At 36.2% G+C, this 19,354-nt stretch overlaps 1 protein-coding gene across 1 annotated transcript; it reads left to right on the forward strand.

Annotated features, from left to right (window-relative positions):
• Positions 1-4,402: 4,402 nt before the first annotated feature.
• On the forward strand, positions 4,403-4,895 carry LOC140178249 (uncharacterized). Its single transcript, XM_072213698.1, has 2 exons — positions 4,403-4,652; positions 4,747-4,895. The coding sequence occupies exons 1-2, from the start codon at positions 4,403-4,405 to the stop codon at positions 4,893-4,895; spliced, it is 399 nt and encodes a 132-aa protein (XP_072069799.1).
• The last annotated feature ends 14,459 nt before the right edge of the window (positions 4,896-19,354 follow it).

Consider the following 19,354-nt stretch of genomic DNA (forward strand, 5'->3'; position numbering starts at 1 on the left):
AAACGAGATAAGCGCAAACAGCACTTATATATGTAATTCGTTCACAACAAATGGGTTGGATTGTATGAGAGATATTATGACACTACAAATAAAATTACTATCTAATTGTCGATGATCTTAAAACATACTAGAGCTAAATAAGTGTGTGGTCCTCCAAATTTATGCATCTCCTTATCAAATTAACATAAAATAGATCGTTATTTCGTTATACCTCCATCCAAATCAACCATAAAAAGCTATAAAAGTGTAACTTCAAACATCATAAACTAATTTGCAAATACTAAAGATTTTGACGGGTGTAATACGGAGACTCCAAATACATTTTGATGCGGTTTGCCTGCAATGTACGTGGTATTTTGCTCGATAAGACTCAACAACTCTATACTCAACATTCCACTTAATACTGTAATTCTTTATACCCAGCATGACAGCCTCCATGTTTTTTAATCTGTGCGTAATGCAAAATTCTACACCATCGTCTGCGTTATAATCATCTCCCCCGTATTAAAAAATGAAATATCCTTATGTATCGCGCCAAGATTCAACGTGTGAGAGTAGTTAGGTACAATAGATAACTCCAAAACTGGCTTCAGGGCAGGTAGAAGATACCGAATTGTTCCACCGACTGAGGTCTCTAGTACAATCTCCTCATCATCCAAAAAAAAAAAACACTTTTGTTGCTCTCGACAACGTATTCTTCATTCGACTCCTCACTATCCACCTCCATGTGTTCCACTAGACTAGCACAATATAGAGGTGGTGGTGCAAGAGGTGAGTTGTCTTGGACAAAAGTCGAGTATCCAGAACCACCACCTATGGCACCAACCTCCACATCAAACTTCATCACTTGTTGGACCATGATTCTCCCATGAACATCAAACATCAATCGCACACGCTCATCGTCATCCAACCAAAAAACACGAAATCGAAATATTCTATTTTTCATCGGTGCTAACAACTTATATCCAATTTTTCCAATCTCATTTATTCCATTAGCACCCAAATTCGTCAATATTAGGCTCTTCAACTCAAAAAAAAAAAAAAAACTAATCGACGAGTGTCCAGTAGATTAGGATTTTCACTCTCAAAAGTAACTCCATCGTCACCCATGCTTATGTGACAATTAGAATATACACTCACAAAAATATATTCAAACACTCTTACTAAAACTTTTGAGAGAACAAAGAAGAAAAAAGAGTAAGAAGAAGTGATTTGCTTGTAGCCAACACCACTACTTGCAAATCATTTTATAGCTAAATTATATTTGTTGTATTATATCTCGTTTACAATATAAATGACTTTAATATAACTTTATCTCGTTTACGGTATAAATGAGTTAGTAATACAATTATAAACATGATACGTTGAAATCCAACTCCGACATGTGTCTCATGTGCACCCAATTTCTTTGGATAAATTATGTGTCTTATCTTGTATAAATGAGATGTGTAAATTACCAACTCATTTATACCGTAAGTGAGATAAGTAATAATGCTTCAATTGGTAATTTATCTGTAAATTATGTATATCGATAAATAAAAGAAATAAAATATTTATTTAAAAAAACCTGTTTTATTCCATCACCATTTTTTACTATTTTAAAAGGTGTAGTCCAATGGGGTTGGCAATAGAGTAAAATAGAATTTAGACTCTATCTTAACTCTGTTTACAAATTTAAAATTTTTTAAAACCCAATTTTACTCTACTCTTGATTTTACGCAGTGTTTGGTTCAACAGAATATGGGGGGAAAGAAAACACAGGAAAAGAAATTGGGTGGAAAATTAAATTTTACTCTGTTTGGATCCCTAAAGAAAATGAAGAGAAAATGAAAAGAGTGGAGTGTCGTAAAGCATAATATTTTCTCTTCTCCTATGAGATGAAAACGGATAAAAAAGAACAAATAAAAACACAATTATGTATTTGCCCTTTTAGTAAATAGAGAATTAAAATTTTCCAATTTACTTTTATCCAAATCTGAAAACCTATCTCTTGTCTTCTCTCTATTTTCTAACCAGCGCCACCCAAGTCTTATCGTCTCATCCACAATGCCGCCGCGGCATCATTATCGTCATCACAGGTCCATCGCAACTACATCTCTTCTTACTCAAGACAAAGGTGAGTTTTCCGTCGTTTTTTTTGTTTCTCCCAAATTTCCTTCAAATCGATGCTTTGCTTCTTCAGTTGAAGTTGTAGAGGTTTTTTATCCATTTTCTGAGTTCTATAATTGTGGATTCTTCTTTAATTTGAGTTAGCTTAGATGGATCGTCATAGAAAGCGATCATGCAAGCACGTTTTTATTTTTTTGGAACGCAACTTTTCAGTTTTTTTTTAGTTAGTTCATTGTTTTTTACGTGTGTGAGAGAGGTCTATATTAGGTTTAATTCATGCTGCAACTGATTTTGGGTGTAAAAATAAATCTCCCCAAATGATGTGAAATATGACAAATTGGTTATGGTTGTATACACTGCTACAGTAGTTGTTCCATGATTGAACTAATTTATTATTGAATTAATTGATGATACATACTAATGATTACTTGAGATGATGTTGGACTATTTGCTATATATGCCGCAATAAGTTGATGATAATATATGTGAATTATTTGAGTGATTTGTGGTTGGATTGCTATGTGGAGTAATGAAGAGATTTTTGATTTCATATGAGTATGCCTAAATGTGAAAGTGACCAAAAATGGTGATTTATTAATTCTGAGTATTTGGGACTGATTTAATATTTTTAACAAATCACAATAAGTAAAAAAAAGTTAGAATGCAAGATTAGAGTGAGTAAAAAGTTAGGAATCAAATTTTGTCCTCTTAAAATCCGAAGTTACATGTTGCAGTCTTGCAGAATTATGCAGTTTTGGACTACACTTTGTGAACAAAACTGGGAGCAATCTAGCTACTCAAAACGAGTGAAATTATTTTTTTATGAAATCTTCAAATGTCTAAATTGTTCTCCTAAAATTTCAGAATTTTTTGATATGTAATTTGGGAGATATGATTTTTAGAAAATGGACATTTTCTGCAAAAATAATGTTGTCCGAATTCTGGAACAGCAATTTCAAAATCACATATCTCGAGACTCTGAAACTTTTTTGAGATGCAACCAAAGAAGGCTGAAATATTAGGATGTGTAGTATTTTATGTCCAAATTTCAGGGCGATTCGAATTTTGTAGAGAAAGGTGTGCCTTTTGGAAGTAGACTTGTTCACTGCTATGACAGCACCCTTTCCTTAAAATAAAATAATATTTGGAGAGGCATAACTTTTTCTAGAGACGTGAAAATGCTCAAGGACTTAAAATGGATAACATATTGGTAAGTGTAGTTCAACCACACCAAAATTTAGAAGAATTCAACCAAAGATGGATTTTATATAATTTTTCTAAATTAGTTACTACTTGCTGTTTTTTTTAAGTGTACTAAATTAGTAGTTGGTTTTCAAAAAATCATATGAAATTAAATTCTTAGAACGCAGTTGCGAAACAAAAACAAAGTAAACTTTAGGATTCCTATTTGAAATAAATAATAATTTATTTGGATTTTCTTTTTTCCCTTTATTTTATATGTATAATACATTAGGTACATTTATAATATGTTATACCTCTTATATTTGCATATATGTGTAATAATATATTAGGTATATGTATAATATGTTATATCCTTTTTGTCACTTTTTGAGTGCTTTTATTATTGATATGTCCACTCTGAATATTATATTTTCATTGATGGATACTGAAAATTTTGAAGATAGAACGAACGTCATACATGAATCAGACTTTTAAGTAAATCAAATCACTTCTATTGACCAATATCATCCTGAACCAATACAAAACTTAACTAGTATTAGCGAAGAGTTAGAAAAGAGACAACATATTTGTGTCACATCTGTTTCATGTGTTACCGCGCATGCATTGTATACTTTGGAATTATTGTCACAATATAGGCCTAGGCAAATTAATGACGATAACTTGAAAAGAGAAATTAGGCGTACTCAACTATTGACACAGTTATTGAAATCTGAAAAATACCGAGATGTCATACGTATGGGCCTTGAAGTATTTAGGCAGTTGTGTCAAAAACTAAGAGGAATTGGTAGAGTAAAGGATTCAACTCGTTCTACGGTTGAAGAGCAAGTGGAGGCACAATGTGAAAACTAGAACCATGTCTTTCTTCTTTCACCGTTCAGGGGAGACAATTAGTCGTCACTTTCACAACGTCCTACATGCTATTCTATCGTTAGAGGGAGACTTCTTCAAGCAACCGTCTAGTGAGGGTGTTTCTTATGAAATATTTCATAATAGTCGATTCTATCTGTTTTTCAAGGTACTAAATCTTTTAATTTACCTGCTAAATTATATGTAACTGTCAACAAAATAATTATAAAAATATTATATTAATATGTTAACATACTTTCTAAAAAGGGACTGCATTGGAGTCATAGATGGTACTCATAGTCGTGTCAAGGTACCAAGGGTGGAAGCTCCTCGTTTTCGCGGAAGAAAATATCACCCCACAAAAAATGTGTTAGCTGCCTGCGGGTTTGATATGAAATTCACTTATGTGTTGTCTAGTTGGGAAGGAACTGCCTCTGACTCGAGAATTTTAAAAGATGCTCTAAATAGGGAATATCTACTTCGAATCCCCGAAGGTCTGTGATAGTGTAATTTATAAAATTGTCTACATAAATTCAAATTCATAGACACAATATGTTATACTTTAATTTGTGTATGCAACTGTTGTAGAAAAATTTTATCTAGGCGATGCTGGATTTATGTTAAAGCCTGTGATACTTACACCATATAGAGGTGTTCGGTATCACCTAAAAGAGTATTCAGTACGTGAGCCCCAAAATCCGAAAGAACTATTCAACCATCGTCGTTCTTCATTATGAAATGTCATCGAAAGATGTTTCGGAATTCTAAATAAAAGATTTCCAATTATAGCTGGTGACACTGAACCTTATTATTCATTTGAAACTATGAGAGACATTTTTTTGACATGTATATTACATAACTTTTTTATGGGTATGGATGTTGATCAATCTATAATTGATGCGGTTGATCGAGAATTGCTACAAGAAGGCAACATAGATAGATCACAATCAAATCAACAACGTGATGAGGAATATAGATATGTAGCAATGCTACGAGATAATATTGCAGCTGAAATGTGGAATGTGCATCAAACTTTATGAGTAATTATATGTTTCATATATATGAATATGTATATATATGTATTTTACAGTCAGAATTGTTTAATTAGATTTTTTTAAGGAATTTTTATACAGATTAGATAATGCCAAATAAAGAAAATAAAACAACAGAAGCTAATCAACCTTCTAAAGACAACTTCAGATGGTCTGATGAGATGGATGAAGTTCTACTGAATACATTAGCAGAAGAAGCATTGAAAGGTAATAGACATGATAGCTCGTGAACAACTGAAGCATATGCCAATGTTGTGAAGACTTTGAGCATAGCAATAGGCCCACACATAACAAAGAACCACATTAAGAATAGAATGAAGACATTGAAAGATCATTTTGTTGAGGCATATGACTTATTTCATCACTTAAGTGGATTTGCATGGAATCTTGTTACTAGAAAATTTGAAGCTGAAGAAGAAGTGTGGCAAAACTTTATTAAGGTATCTTATACTTTTTTATTACTTATACGAATGCCCAAGTTAGTCACAAAATAATTTTAACATTTTTTTATGCAGGAGAATCCACATGGAAAAAAATGGAAGAAAATGCAAATTAAGCATTATGATACTTTGAAGGAGTTGTTCGAAGCTGATAGAGCTATCGGTAAAGGGGCTGCTACTTCACGAGAAAGAATTCAACAACTTGATAGAGATCCCATTGATTTGAATGCCTTATTTGAAAACATTGGATTTTCTGACATAGATGTTAATATGGGATATGATACTCCTTTATTTTCTGCTAATTTAGATTCATTAAATGCTCCTCATAGTCAGCCAAATCAATTAGGTGGGACTTCAACGTCAAGAGGAACAAAGCGTAAGTCTCCTATGAATGATTTTTTGGAGGCACAATATGAAAAAGTTGCTTTGGAAATTACTACCATGGCCGATGCTGTCAAAGAGGGTAGTTATCTGTCTAGCAAGCTACATGACGTGGCTCAGAGGCAGGTTGAATCAACTGAGAGACAAGCTTTTGTGGCTGAGAGGCAAGTTTCGGTTGCCGAAAAACAAATCTCGTTAATTGAAAGACAAGTTGCGATTGCTCAAAAAGGGTTGGCTATTATGCAACAATGTAGGTCTCGCCTTTACAACGAATAAGATATATGGGATATGTTGACTAAATTGGGTCTGATAGGTTCAGCTCGGATACAGTATTATCAGTTTTTATATGAAAATGAGAAAAAGCGCCAAATTTTTTGGATCCCACCTGAAATGCGATTTGATGCTCTTTTTCATTTCATAATAGCTGCTGGTGTTTATTTAGGAGATATGGTACTTTAAGAAAATATTCACCATTACAGGTATAACTTTTATACGCACTTAATTTTTTATTAATTTGAGGTTATTGCTTTTATTAATTGATTATGTGTTTCTGAGTGTCGTATACTATGGGTATATCTTTATGTATTTAAGAAAGATATCATTTTCTTTTTTATTTATGTTAACCATAGTTAGAAATCACTTTATGTATATATACTTTGAGTTTGATTGATTGTTTAAATAGAAAGATATCGATAAAATAGATTATCATGATCAAGTCTGATTTTTGAATTAATTTGTCTTTATTGTATATGCTCGTGCAGGAATCATAATACTTGAAAATGTTTGGAAACAACGAGATACTGCTTAGTACAAGTAGAAATCGATAATGTGTTAATATCTTTAACTCGGAAAAATTTTATTTTTTTTGAAGTAGATTGGTACAGATAGTTCAAGCTATGTAGAATTGATTTTTTGGAAGTAGGCGATGACTCTGACCATGAAGAATTACCCTTTTGAAAAGTGTTGTGTGGTGATTAAATAGTACTCTCTAGGAATCCTGGTCGTTGTTACTTTTTTAGCGTTTTGTTATATATTTATAAAAATTGTATACGATTTTTTGTCGCACATAGTAAGAAAGAAATGCTACCCACTTTTGATAATATTTTATTTTGTAAATACAATTTAGTGAAATTTTTTTCTTAAATATGCTTAAGGAGATTAATGATGTAAAGTATGAGTAATTTTTATTATTCTTTTAGGAGATTATTTATTTTATATATTTTTAAAAAGAATAATATATATTTTTATTTATGACATTAAAAGATAATAGAAAAGAATAAATTCAAAAAAATATTATTGTTAATAAAGATAACACGTTAAGATTCTGAAATATAATTGAGATATTTTTTTATTAAAAAAATAATTTAAATACATTAGTATATTATAATTTATATATAATATAAGGAAGGGTATTTATGTAATTTTATTTGGTTATAATTTTTCCTCTTCTTATTTTTTTTCACCAAAACAAAAGAATTTTTTTTCTATTTTCTCTTCGTCCAAACAACATAAAAAAAATCAACTTTTTCTTTCTTTTTCTTTCTTTTTATTTTCTTTCTTCTAATTTTTTATTTTTCATCCAAACAAAGTGTTAGGATATCTCGATTTTAACTTTATCCTTATCCTAAAGTTTTCTATTGGATTGTACTTACAATGAAATCAAATTTTTTTCCAATTAAATACAATATTTAATTCTTCTATATTTTATAAACATACTAATAAAATAAAAAATATAAAATTGAGTGTATATGAAAATTAAAAATAATAAAATTATAAAAGAGAAAACATATAGATTTGATTCTCATCAACTTCATGATACATGTATAATAATTTTTAATTATATACTATAATATTTTAAGAGTACAAATAAGTGAAATAAAGTTAAACTTAAACTTGCACTCAATCTTATTCGTAATTCAACCTTTTTTAACTTTTAACCCGATCCCAATACGAAGATCGAATTGCCAACCATATCTAAATGAACTTGGTCAAGTTTAAATATTCTTAAATAGGATTACTATTAAAAGTCCTAATCCGTCACACTAAAAATAACGCAATTTTATTTGTTTTTTAAAAAAGAATGACACCTTGTTATTTTAGACAATACAGTTGTTTTATTAAAACTTTCGTCAAATACTAATAAAAATCAATCTAGTAGTATTTTTATTTGTAACAAAAGAATTAACTACTACCATTTCTTATTTTATACTTATCATTATAATTTTTATCTCTACTATTTTATTACATTGTGTCTATATCACTATTTTTTATATCACCACCAATATTATTACTATAGTTATAGAGATATTTGCAGTATTATTTGGATCAATTTTAACATATATATATATATATATATATATAATTTGTTGTAATTTGAATTTTATCGGTTAATTTTATTTTTAAATCCAATCCAATCCAAAATTTTGTATTTAGGATTGGATCGATTTATTCATCTTTTAAATTATAAAATTTTAAGATTTCATTATAAAAAACAGAGGTAAGTTTAAGTTGGCAAAATAAATGAATTAATAAATGTCATTATATATTCACAAAATACTTACTAAATAATAATAATATATGAATAAAATTAAAAAAATATAATAAACTAAAGATATTATATGTAAAAAAATTTAAATATATTAAATAATATTATATTATATTTTGGGTAAAAAATCATAATAAGCCAACTGACTCCAAAAATTATGTAAATAAGCCAAAGCAAAATTCGTTTCAGCAATAAGCCAGATGGTATTTTTATATAATTCGAATCAGGTTGGTTCGAACTATAATTGTTAGTAAATCGAACTAGGGGAGTTCGAATTAGGTGTTTTTGGTTGGTAATAAATCGAACCAGCTTGGTTCGAATTAAGAATGAATGTAATTCGAACCAGGTTGGTTCGAATTATAGAGTGACACGCTTCTGGTGTAATTCGAACCGGGCTGGTTCGAATTACACAAATCATAGTTCGAACCAGACCGGTTCGAATTAGTTTGAGACTCAGCTGTATATATATGGTTCCAAACGTGAGTTAGTCTCATTAGAGGGAGTAAGATGGATAGTGAGGAGAGTTTTGTGGTTTTGGTGCACCACAGAGGATCTGTTAATAGAAAAACTCGTTCCGGAGTAAAGTTCACAAATAAGAATCCTCTATGTATTATCGTAACTTCTACGACGAGTTATGATGACCTTGTTAGCGCTGTACTGATGAAGCTCGGTCTGGAAGGTGCGAAGCGGGTAAAGAAGTTTTTCTATCGCATTCCAGTCACGGTGCTACAGAATACCGTGAAGTATGATTACTTCACGATTAATAACGATGTGGACTTGCAAGTAATGTTTCTTTGTCGGCGGCAGTTTTCGGAGGTGAGGACACCAGAGTTGTTGGCACAGCTGGTTGATGTGGTATCCAGCTATGGCGGTTCGAACCGGAATACGAACACTATAGCGAATCCAGCAGGTTCTAGTTCTCGGCCTGCTGTTGCTTCCTCCTCCGTCCCTGTGTACGAACCAATGGTCCAAGCTGTCGCCTCCCCGTCTTTTGCTGTTGACCTCAATGGCACCGAAGGCGACGAGGTAGTGGAAAGGGAAAATTTGCCGAACGCTTTAGTGGGAGTTGCACCTGTTGGCGTTGGAGACGGTTTTTTGGGTGATGAAGAGGAGGATGACGTCGAGCCGGACATGATTGACGATGACAGCGCTGATGATATTGGAGCGAATGGGCCTGCATTGGCGGTAGGTGGTTCTAGCTCTGGCACACAGCAGTATCCACCACATTTTTCCTCGTTGGACTTGGACGCCATGAGACAGTAGGGGGTTTTAGGGCACACTGTCGGATTCGGAGCTAGAGATGCGGAAGGGACTGCTGGTCTGACATAGTTCCAGGTTGGTCAGCAATTCCAGGATAAAGATGAGGCCCTTTTAAGTGTGAAGACTTACAGCATCCGGCGAGGGGTACAGTACAAGGTGGTGGAGTCCGATCACCGCCGGTATGTGGGCAAGTGTTCCGAGTTTGGGAATGGGTGCACATGGTTGATTCGACTGAGTCTCCGGAAGCGCAAGGGCATTTGGGAGGTCAAACGGTACAATGGACCTCACACTTGCCTGGCCACATCCATCTCGAGTGACCACAGGAGTTTGGATTATCATGTCATTTCGGCGTTCATTATGCCAATGGTTAGGGCTGATGCATCCGTGAGCATAAAGGTGCTCCTGAACGCCACGGCAGCGCACTTTGGTTTTAGGCCGACTTACCGGAGGGTTTGGATGGTGAAGCAGAAATCTATTGCCCTCATCTACGGTGACTGGGATGAGTCCTACAACGACCTGCCTAGGTGGGTGTTGGGTGTCCAGCTGACGATGCCTGGGAGTCTTGCGGTCCTTAAGACGAGCCTGGTTCGAGTTGGAGGACAGGTGGACGAATCTCAAGCGTACTTCCACAGACTTTTCTGGACTTTCCCGCCCTGCATCGAGGCATTCCGTCATTGCAAGCCGCTAATCAGCATTGACGGCACACATCTGTATGGGAAGTATGGGGGAACGTTACTCATCGCGATTGCACAGGACGGGAACTCCAACATTCTACCTGTCGCATTCGCACTAGTAGAGGGTGAGAATGCGGAGTCCTGGAGGTTCTTTCTCTCGCACCTTCGACAGCACGTGACCCCGCAGCCCGGTCTGCTGGTTATATCGAACAGGCACAACGGCATCAAGGCTGCGCTTGAGGCCCCTGACAGCGGTTGGTTACCGCCATCTGCGTACCGTGCATTCTGCATACGACACGTAGCGGCTAATTTTGCCCTTATCTTCAAGGGCAAAGACGCTAGGAGGCTCCTAGTGAACGCGGCGTATGCGAAGACCGAGGTTGAATTTGATTACTGGTTTGATATTCTACGATCTGAAGATCCAGCGATGTGTGAGTGGGCGAACCGGATTGATTACTCGTTGTGGACTCAGCATCGTGATGAGGGGCGGAGATTCGGTCACATGATGACGAACATCTTCGAGTGTGTGAACTCTATCCTCAAGGGGGTCAGAAATCTCCCTGTAGCATCCCTGGTGAAGGCAACATATGGTAGGCTTGCGGAACTCTTTGTTCGCAAGAGGAGAGAGGCTGAGGCCCAGATGGGAACAGGACAACAATTTAGTCAGCATTTGGTGAAGTGTATTGAGGCCAACTTGAAGACGGCCAGGTGCTTCACGGTAACGCTGTATGACCGGGATAACTCCGAGTTCACTGTAGCAAAGACCACTCCGACTGGTTCTTTCTCCTTGGGTACTTACAGAGTATCACTTGCCTCTCGGACATGTGACTGCGGGTACTTCCAGGCTCTTCATTTCCCGTGTCAGCACGCACTTGCATGCTGTGCCTACTCACGGGTCACCTGGACCTCTTACGTTCACAGCGTCTATCAGATTAGCTCGGTGTTCAGTGTGTATCGGATGGGATTCACACCTTCGATCCCGGAGGGCTTCTAGCCACCTTACGACGGGCCCACGGTGATTCCAGACCCTGACAAGAGGCGTGCGAGAGAGGGTCGTCCTAGATCCACTAGGATACGGACGAATATGGACGAGGCAGATCCGAATCGGCCAAAGAGGTGCGGCCTATGTCGCCAACCCGGACACACACGACGTAGTTGCCCACATGTTGGAGGATCGTCTCAAACAGGCCGCCATTAGTGCGCATGTTGTTAGTGTTAGTATTATTTACATTTAAGTTTTCCTGTTAGATGCAATGTTTGAGCATGTATGTAACTAGTTGATTTTTACACATTGTACTTTGATTGTTGCGAGTAGTAATGAATATGTCATCTTTCAATATGAGTACTGCTACATGTTCCGTTGATGCAAAATTTAATAAGTAAAAATAAACACTAAACTGTTTCATGATTCATAGATTCTAAATAGTCAATGTCCCACAAGAAAAGTACATAACAAAAAACATAGGTGAACAGACTATAACATAACAAGAAAAGTACATATCACTATCATACATGATTGAACTTTAGGGAAAAAAATACATGAAACGTGAATCATCTAAACAGATGCGAGCCAGTACCACAGCGACGGGCTACCCGTGCCCTCTGACCTCGGCGGATAAACGGCTCCTCATCCTTGATGTCATCCCCATCATCTTGTGGGGCAGGCTGTGCTGGTGGCGCAACATGCAGGGGTGCCGCCGAAATCCCTACGACAGACTCTGATGCAGCGGTGAAGGCGGATGGAGGAGTACCTCCGAGACAGAACTGGTAACCAGCGGATGAGGATGGAGGCTCATTCAGATCAACATCTAACGGGGCCTGTGTGCCTGAGGTCTGACCACCACTGCGTGGAGTCACGTCCCCCTGCATGATGGCGGTGATCTCCTCTAGGAAGCGTGGACTCCCGAAGTCCCCAACAAGCGTGTCCGACCCAATAAAGTCTGACCACTGTGATCCCGAGATGCGCCAAGGTGTCCCCCCCTGCTCGGGCTGGTCATCGGCTGGCACACCAACGAAGTAATCTCCAAGAGGGCCAGATCCAAGTACAGCGTCACCTGTGTCAGCCCCGTCACCCATCCCTGTACCATACCACTCACCTGCATGACCCTGATCGTGTGTGCTAGTACCAGCAGCTGCAGCAGCCCCTGAACCACCCCCACCAATGTGCCCATGCTGATCATCGTCGTCGTCCCCATGGTCAGCACGCCCCCTCGCCCTACCTCCCTGGCCTCGTCGTCCGCCTCTAGCGGGACCGGCGTCGTAATCATCGTGCACAGCATGATCAGGCCACCTCCACTCACGCTGGCTCCGCCGTGTCCCCACACCCATCCTCCTCTCAACCCTACGCCTGTCCGGCACGTCCTCAGGACGATCCATGTCAGGAACTCGCCTCGGACCCCGCTGTGAGGCCTCAACTGGAATCGGAACTGCTCTAGGATCCCCCAACTGCGTCTCCGGAGACAAGAACCTCTTCCCATGCTGACTCCACCAATTAAGGAACGCATGCGACGGTCCGGGGTCGGCAACAACGTCGAATCTCAGCACACAGTCCTGACGAGAGTCCCAAAGGAGATGCCACTTCTGCAAAGTAGACGGGAACCATCGATCGCCGCCTCTCCCGTCCTTGGACATCAAAAAGTCAATGTTCAGGGAGGGATGCGGAGGGGGTTGTACCCCTCCAAACTGCGGAAGAACACGATCTATCTGATGCCATTCTATCACAGCAAAGTAGATCAGCGCGGTCACAGAGCGCCACAACGCCATATGCCGAGGCTCCAAAACCTCTGGATGCACAACCTGAAGTACGTCGGGACTACTATACGGCATCCATATAAACTGCAAAAGGAACTCACCCTTGTCAGGGCAACTGTAGCACACAACTAGAAAAGCTTGATTCTAAAAGGACAATTGTTAACTAGCATACTCACCTCCCTGTCCTGTAACCGATCTATCCTGAGCCTCCACATCTGCACTCTAGGACCCTTCTCGCTCCCGGAAGGGTTGTAACCTGACCATCTGCACCATACACATGTGTTACATCTACTGAAATATGTGTTCAAATTATGCAATAGAATATTAATGAATACGCAGTTATGTATGTCAAATTGAAATAGAGAAGGCCTAGTATAGTACCTCGAGGCTAACGGCCAGCTCAACTCCTCATATCCTGCAGGCCTAAACCGAGGAAAGCACCAAAAGATTCAAGACTGAAGTAGCTGAAGCGGGCCCGCTAACTTGACGACATGTCTGTTCGCAACTCGACACATGCACCGGTACAACCAAGCCAGTGCGGCAGAAACCCAGCTGTAGGTACCCAGCTCCTCCAGCCTCGCTACGTACGGAAGCCATCTGATGTGAATCCGGTTCCCTGACTTGTCCGCAAACAGCTGCGTACCCAACAACATCATGATGTACGCACGGGCATATCGGCGCACAATCTCATCATCTGCATCCTCACGGCACTCACCGAAAGTCTCCTGAAACCAGCTGCAGTTCACTGCGTACTTCTGAACCTGACTGGGAGGAGGTATAACTCCGAGCAACTCCTGGAACCAGACCCAGGCTGGACGGCCACCCTCGATGTATATATGAAACTCTGACAAGCACCCGCTCACGTAACGGCCGTCCACTGGCAAACCCTGCTGGTATGCCACGTCTTGGAGTGTGATCGTGCACTCTCCGAACGGTATATGGAACGTGTGTGTCTCGGGACGCCATCGCTCCACGAATGCACTGACAAGGGCCTCGTCTAGCCGGAACCATCGGTCGTTCAGCCTTGCAAGATGGTATAGACCTGCCATCTGCAAGTACGAAACGTATCTGTCATCAAGTCGCATGCCCTGCTGCCGCCGCATGCTCCTAATGCATTGCTAGGGCTGCGCACAAAATGAACCGCATAGTTAGAACCAGCTTAAAAACCAACCACAACCGTAAGCAGCACGATAAATCATCAACAAACCATTCTGCTAAATAAAATCGCATAACATTACATGAAAGATAAGCAACTGGAAAACAAATTCATAGACCGCACAACTAAACCGCTAAGATAAACCGGCCTAACGAGATCCACTAACAAGAAACAGCTTAACTAAACCGGTTTACGTAAAAGAGCTAGGGTAAAACAACTTCCATAAAAAAAGTTAAACAAATCACCAACATAAAACCACTAACGAAAACCACCTACCCTAAACCACTAACATAAACCGCTTGCATAAACCACTCGCAAAAACCGCTAACATAAACCACCAACATAAACCACCAACAGAAACCACTAACTTAAACCACTAGCATAAACCACTAGCATAAACCACTAACTTAAACCGCTAACTTAAACCACTAACATAAACCACCTACATAAACCACTAACATAAACCACTAACATAAACCACCATCTAACCCACATGCAAAACCACTAAGGCACAAATACCGCTAGAATAAAAAATATTTCCGTACTAACCTCCTCGTTGATGGCCCCGGCTATATGAGCGACTCCGTCCAAGCGATATAACCGTGCCGGATCGTCCCCCATGAGCAGAGTATTCCGTTCAGGTCTTCCTCGGAGAGAATCTGGGTCGTTTTCTCTGAGATTTTGTGGTGTAGGGGGGACGAATAATAGTTCGAATGAGGGTGATTCGAACTCCTTATATAGCCGAATCACCCCTAATTCGAACCACCTTGGTTCGATTTATGAAGGAGCGCTCCAAGGATAATTCGAACCAGCTTGGTTCGAATTACATGCGTTGCACACTTGGCTATAATTCGAACTAGCCTAGTTCGAATTACAAGGGATTGGAGTTCGAACCACCTTGGTTCGAATTACATTGAAAGCTCCACTTCCCTAATTCGAACCACCCTGGTTCGATTTATTCATGTTTGTAGTTCGAACCACTCTGGTTCGAATTACATAAAAATAACGTCTGGCTTATTGCTGAAACGATTTTCAGTTTGGCGTATTTACGTTACACCATTCTTGATGTGGCTTATTAAGGTTTTTTTGCCCTTATATTTTACTATTTAAATTGGATTAATTGAGTTTTAAAAATTGATCTGAAATTCAATTCATATATTTTTGTCAAAAATAGGATCTAATATAATCTAAATTATTAGTGCGATTTTGATTAATTTTTTGTTTGAATTAAATTGAATGAATAATTTTATTTAATTATTTTAAATTTCTCCTAACCATAATTATGTCCCTTTTTCCATTCATTTTCTCCTTTCTTCAGTCTCCACAGAGAAAATATCATCATTTTGTTACTCCAATTTTCATCTAACACTATTTTTTTTGGTTCGTCTTTGTCTTGTATTTGCTTTTTTTTTTCTTACAGAATCACTTTTACAATTTGGTTGGATGTTAGAAAGAAAATAAAAAGAAAGAAAATAGAAAAAAAAAGAGAAAAAAATGAAAGAAAAAGTTAAGTTATTTGTATGTTGTTTGGATGAATAGAAAATAGATGAAAAGAAAATAAAAAAATTTTCTTTTGTTTGAGTGAAAAAAAATGAGAAAAAAAAATCATAATAGTATAAAATTATATTAATATCCTTATCCCATAATTCTATTATGGGAAAGGGTGATAGAACGGAGGTTGAGAAAAGAGACACAAGTAACAGAGAACCAATTTGGATTTATGCCAGGCAGATCTACCACTGAAGCGATATACCTATTAAGAAGAATGATGGAGAGGTATCGTAGTAATAAAAGGGATCTACACATGGTGTTTATTGATTTGGAAAAAGCGTATGATAGGGTACCAAGGGAGGTCTTATGGAAGATTTTAGAAAAGAGGAGAGTAAGGATCGCATATATTCGGGCAATTAAAGACATGTATGATGGGGCCACAACTAGTGTGAAGACTCAAGGTGGTGTGACAGAGGAATTTCCTATTGGTATAGGATTACACCAGGGATCATCCTTAAGTCCATACCTTTTCACATTAGTCTTGGAAGTACTCACAGAGCACATCCAAGAGCCTGTGCCATGGTGCATGCTTTTTGCCGATGATATCGTTCTTATGGGAGAGTCAAGGGAAGACTTAAATAAGAAGTTGGAGTTATGGAGAGAAGCGCTAGAAGTGTATGGTCTGCGCATAAGCCGTAGCAAGACGGAATATATGGAATGTAAGTTCAGTTTGAGAAGGGAAAACTCAAATATAGAGGTGAAAATTGGAGAGAACATCCTACGAAAAGTTACAAGTTTTAAGTATCTTGGGTGCATCATACAGGATAATGGAGAGATTGAACATGATGTAAATCATAGGATCCAAGCAGGTTGGTCAAAATGGCGGAGTGCATCTGGTTTTATATGCGACAAAAAAGTGCCTTTAAAACTTAAAGGTAAATTCTATCGCACCGCTATAAGACCGGCTATGCTGTATGGTACGGAGTGTTGGGCGGCTAAAGGGGAGCACGAACATAAGCTGAGTGTGGCAGAGATGAAAATGTTGAGATGGATGAGTGGTCATACGCGATTGGATAAAATAAGGAATGAAGATATAAGGGAGAAAGTTGGAGTAGCACCCATTGTGGAAAAGATGGTTGAATCGCGTCTCAGGTGGTTTGGACATGTGAGAAGAAGACCGATAGAACATCCAGTCAGGAGGGTGGATGAGATGGAAGATGGACAAAGGGCGAAAGGCAGAGGAAGACCTAAGAAGACCATCCATGAGGTGGTCAAACGAGATCTACATGTAAACGGTCTCTCTGTAGACATGATACATGACAGAGCACAATGGCGTCGCTTGATTCATGTAGCCGACCCCACTTAGTGGGACAAGGCTTTGTTGTTGTTTGTTGTTGTTGTTATTTTAAATTTCTCCTAACCATAATTATGTCCCTTTTTCCATTCATTTTCTCCTTTCTTCAGTTTCCAGGGAGAAAATATCATCATTTTGTTACTCCAATTTTCATCTAACACTATTTTTTTTGGTTCGTCTTTGTCTTGTATTTGCTTTTTTTTTTCTTACAGAATCACTTTTACAATTTGGTTGGATGTTAGAAAGAAAATAAAAAGAAAGAAAATAGAAAAAAAATAAGAGAAAAAAATGAAAGAAAAAGTTAAGTTATTTGTATGTTGTTTGGATGAATAGAAAATAAATGAAAAGAAAATAATTTTTTTTTGTTTGAATGAAAAGAAAAATGAGAAAAAAATCATAATAGTATAAAATTACATTAATATCCTTATCATAAAATAAAGTATAAATATTTTTAGTTATTCATGTTTTTATTATATTTTATAAATATTACAAATATTATAATTTTATATATTTGATTTAAATTATTTATCTAATACATATAATGTTTAAATATAAATTTTTATTATAATAATATATTAAAATTAAATTTATATTAATATTTGTTAATAATAATATAACTAAGGGTAATATTAGAAATACAAAATTATCACATTTTTTTCTTTTTTTTATTTACGATGGAAAGAAAATTTTTTTTGTAAGATCCACACAAAAAGTTTTTTTTTTTTTTTTGATAACCAAACAAAAGAAAATATTATTTTTCATTCATTTTCTTTCATTTATTTTTCTATCAAACCAAATATAGTGTTAATAATGATTTTTTTTAAGAGCATAAGTCAAGAGGAAGACACTTAAAGTGTGTGTGATTTAAATATTATTTTGTTATAAATATTTCATTCCCATAAAAATTAAAAATATCCAAAAAAAGATAGAAATTAAAATAATAATATTTTAATTTTCGAAAATCAAACTTATTTAAAAATAACTTTTTAAACTTTGAACCAAATATAAAAAATATGATATTTTTATCTTAAAATTTTTAAAAATTATTTACAATTTTTTCAACCACATACGCCTTGAGAAGTTAAGATTCCAGCTAACTTTTTTTTTCCTCCTATCCTATGGTTGACCGTTGACATGTTCCCACATACACGGGGAAATTTACTGCATCATGCGTGCTCCAAAAGTATCTATAGTTACTATGTTATGTAATTACATTTTATTTTTACATAATATATTAAGAAACCATGTAAAAAAAATTAAAATAAGCAATAATATTGTATCCCAAAGCCTCATAGAGAGAGAACAATTCCAATAACAGTAATTGCAAAGTCATTTACAAAGACCAAAGACGGCGTTTGTTTACAGATAAGCCAGAAGTCAAAAATATAAAATTATATTTGATAAAAAAATATAAATAAAAATAATATATTTAAAAATATTAAATTAATATATTTTATATTTATTCTAATAAAAAATATAAAAATATTAATAAAAAATATAATTTATTTTTTATTATTTTTATTAATTTTTAAATAAAATAAATAAAAAAATAATTTTTTATAATTTATTACTAAAAGAATATAAAACACAAAATTTTATATTTTTATTTTTTAGTATCTTATTCTATTTTAATTTTAGTGTTTTGTGTTATTTTTTTTCGTAAACAAACGCAGCAAAAGAAAACCCTACTTCGAAGTTCGACTCGAAATAAAAGTCAACTTGAATGAGGTCTGAATTCTGAGATCATGTGGACAGGTGTCATCTGGGGACTAGGAATAGGAATATCCGGCTTCCACAAATGCCAACCCAAACAAACATGAAGAAGGAAAATACTTATCCACCTTTATTCCAATACAATAATACCTTAAAATATTCAACAACTAACAAAATTTATTACTTTTGTTTTTATTTTTAATTATTAATTTAATTTTTTAATTTTAATAATTTAATAATATACTTTTAACATATATTTTTATACATTAATAATTAATTATTAATTAAAAATAATAAATTTTATTGATTCTCTAAATTTTTAAATTAGAAGTATACATATCCTATAGTTACAAAAAAAATGCTTCCCCAAATTTAATTT

This window comes from Arachis hypogaea, chromosome 1, assembly GCF_003086295.3.
Source record: "Arachis hypogaea cultivar Tifrunner chromosome 1, arahy.Tifrunner.gnm2.J5K5, whole genome shotgun sequence".
NCBI classification, from domain to species: domain Eukaryota; kingdom Viridiplantae; phylum Streptophyta; class Magnoliopsida; order Fabales; family Fabaceae; genus Arachis; species Arachis hypogaea.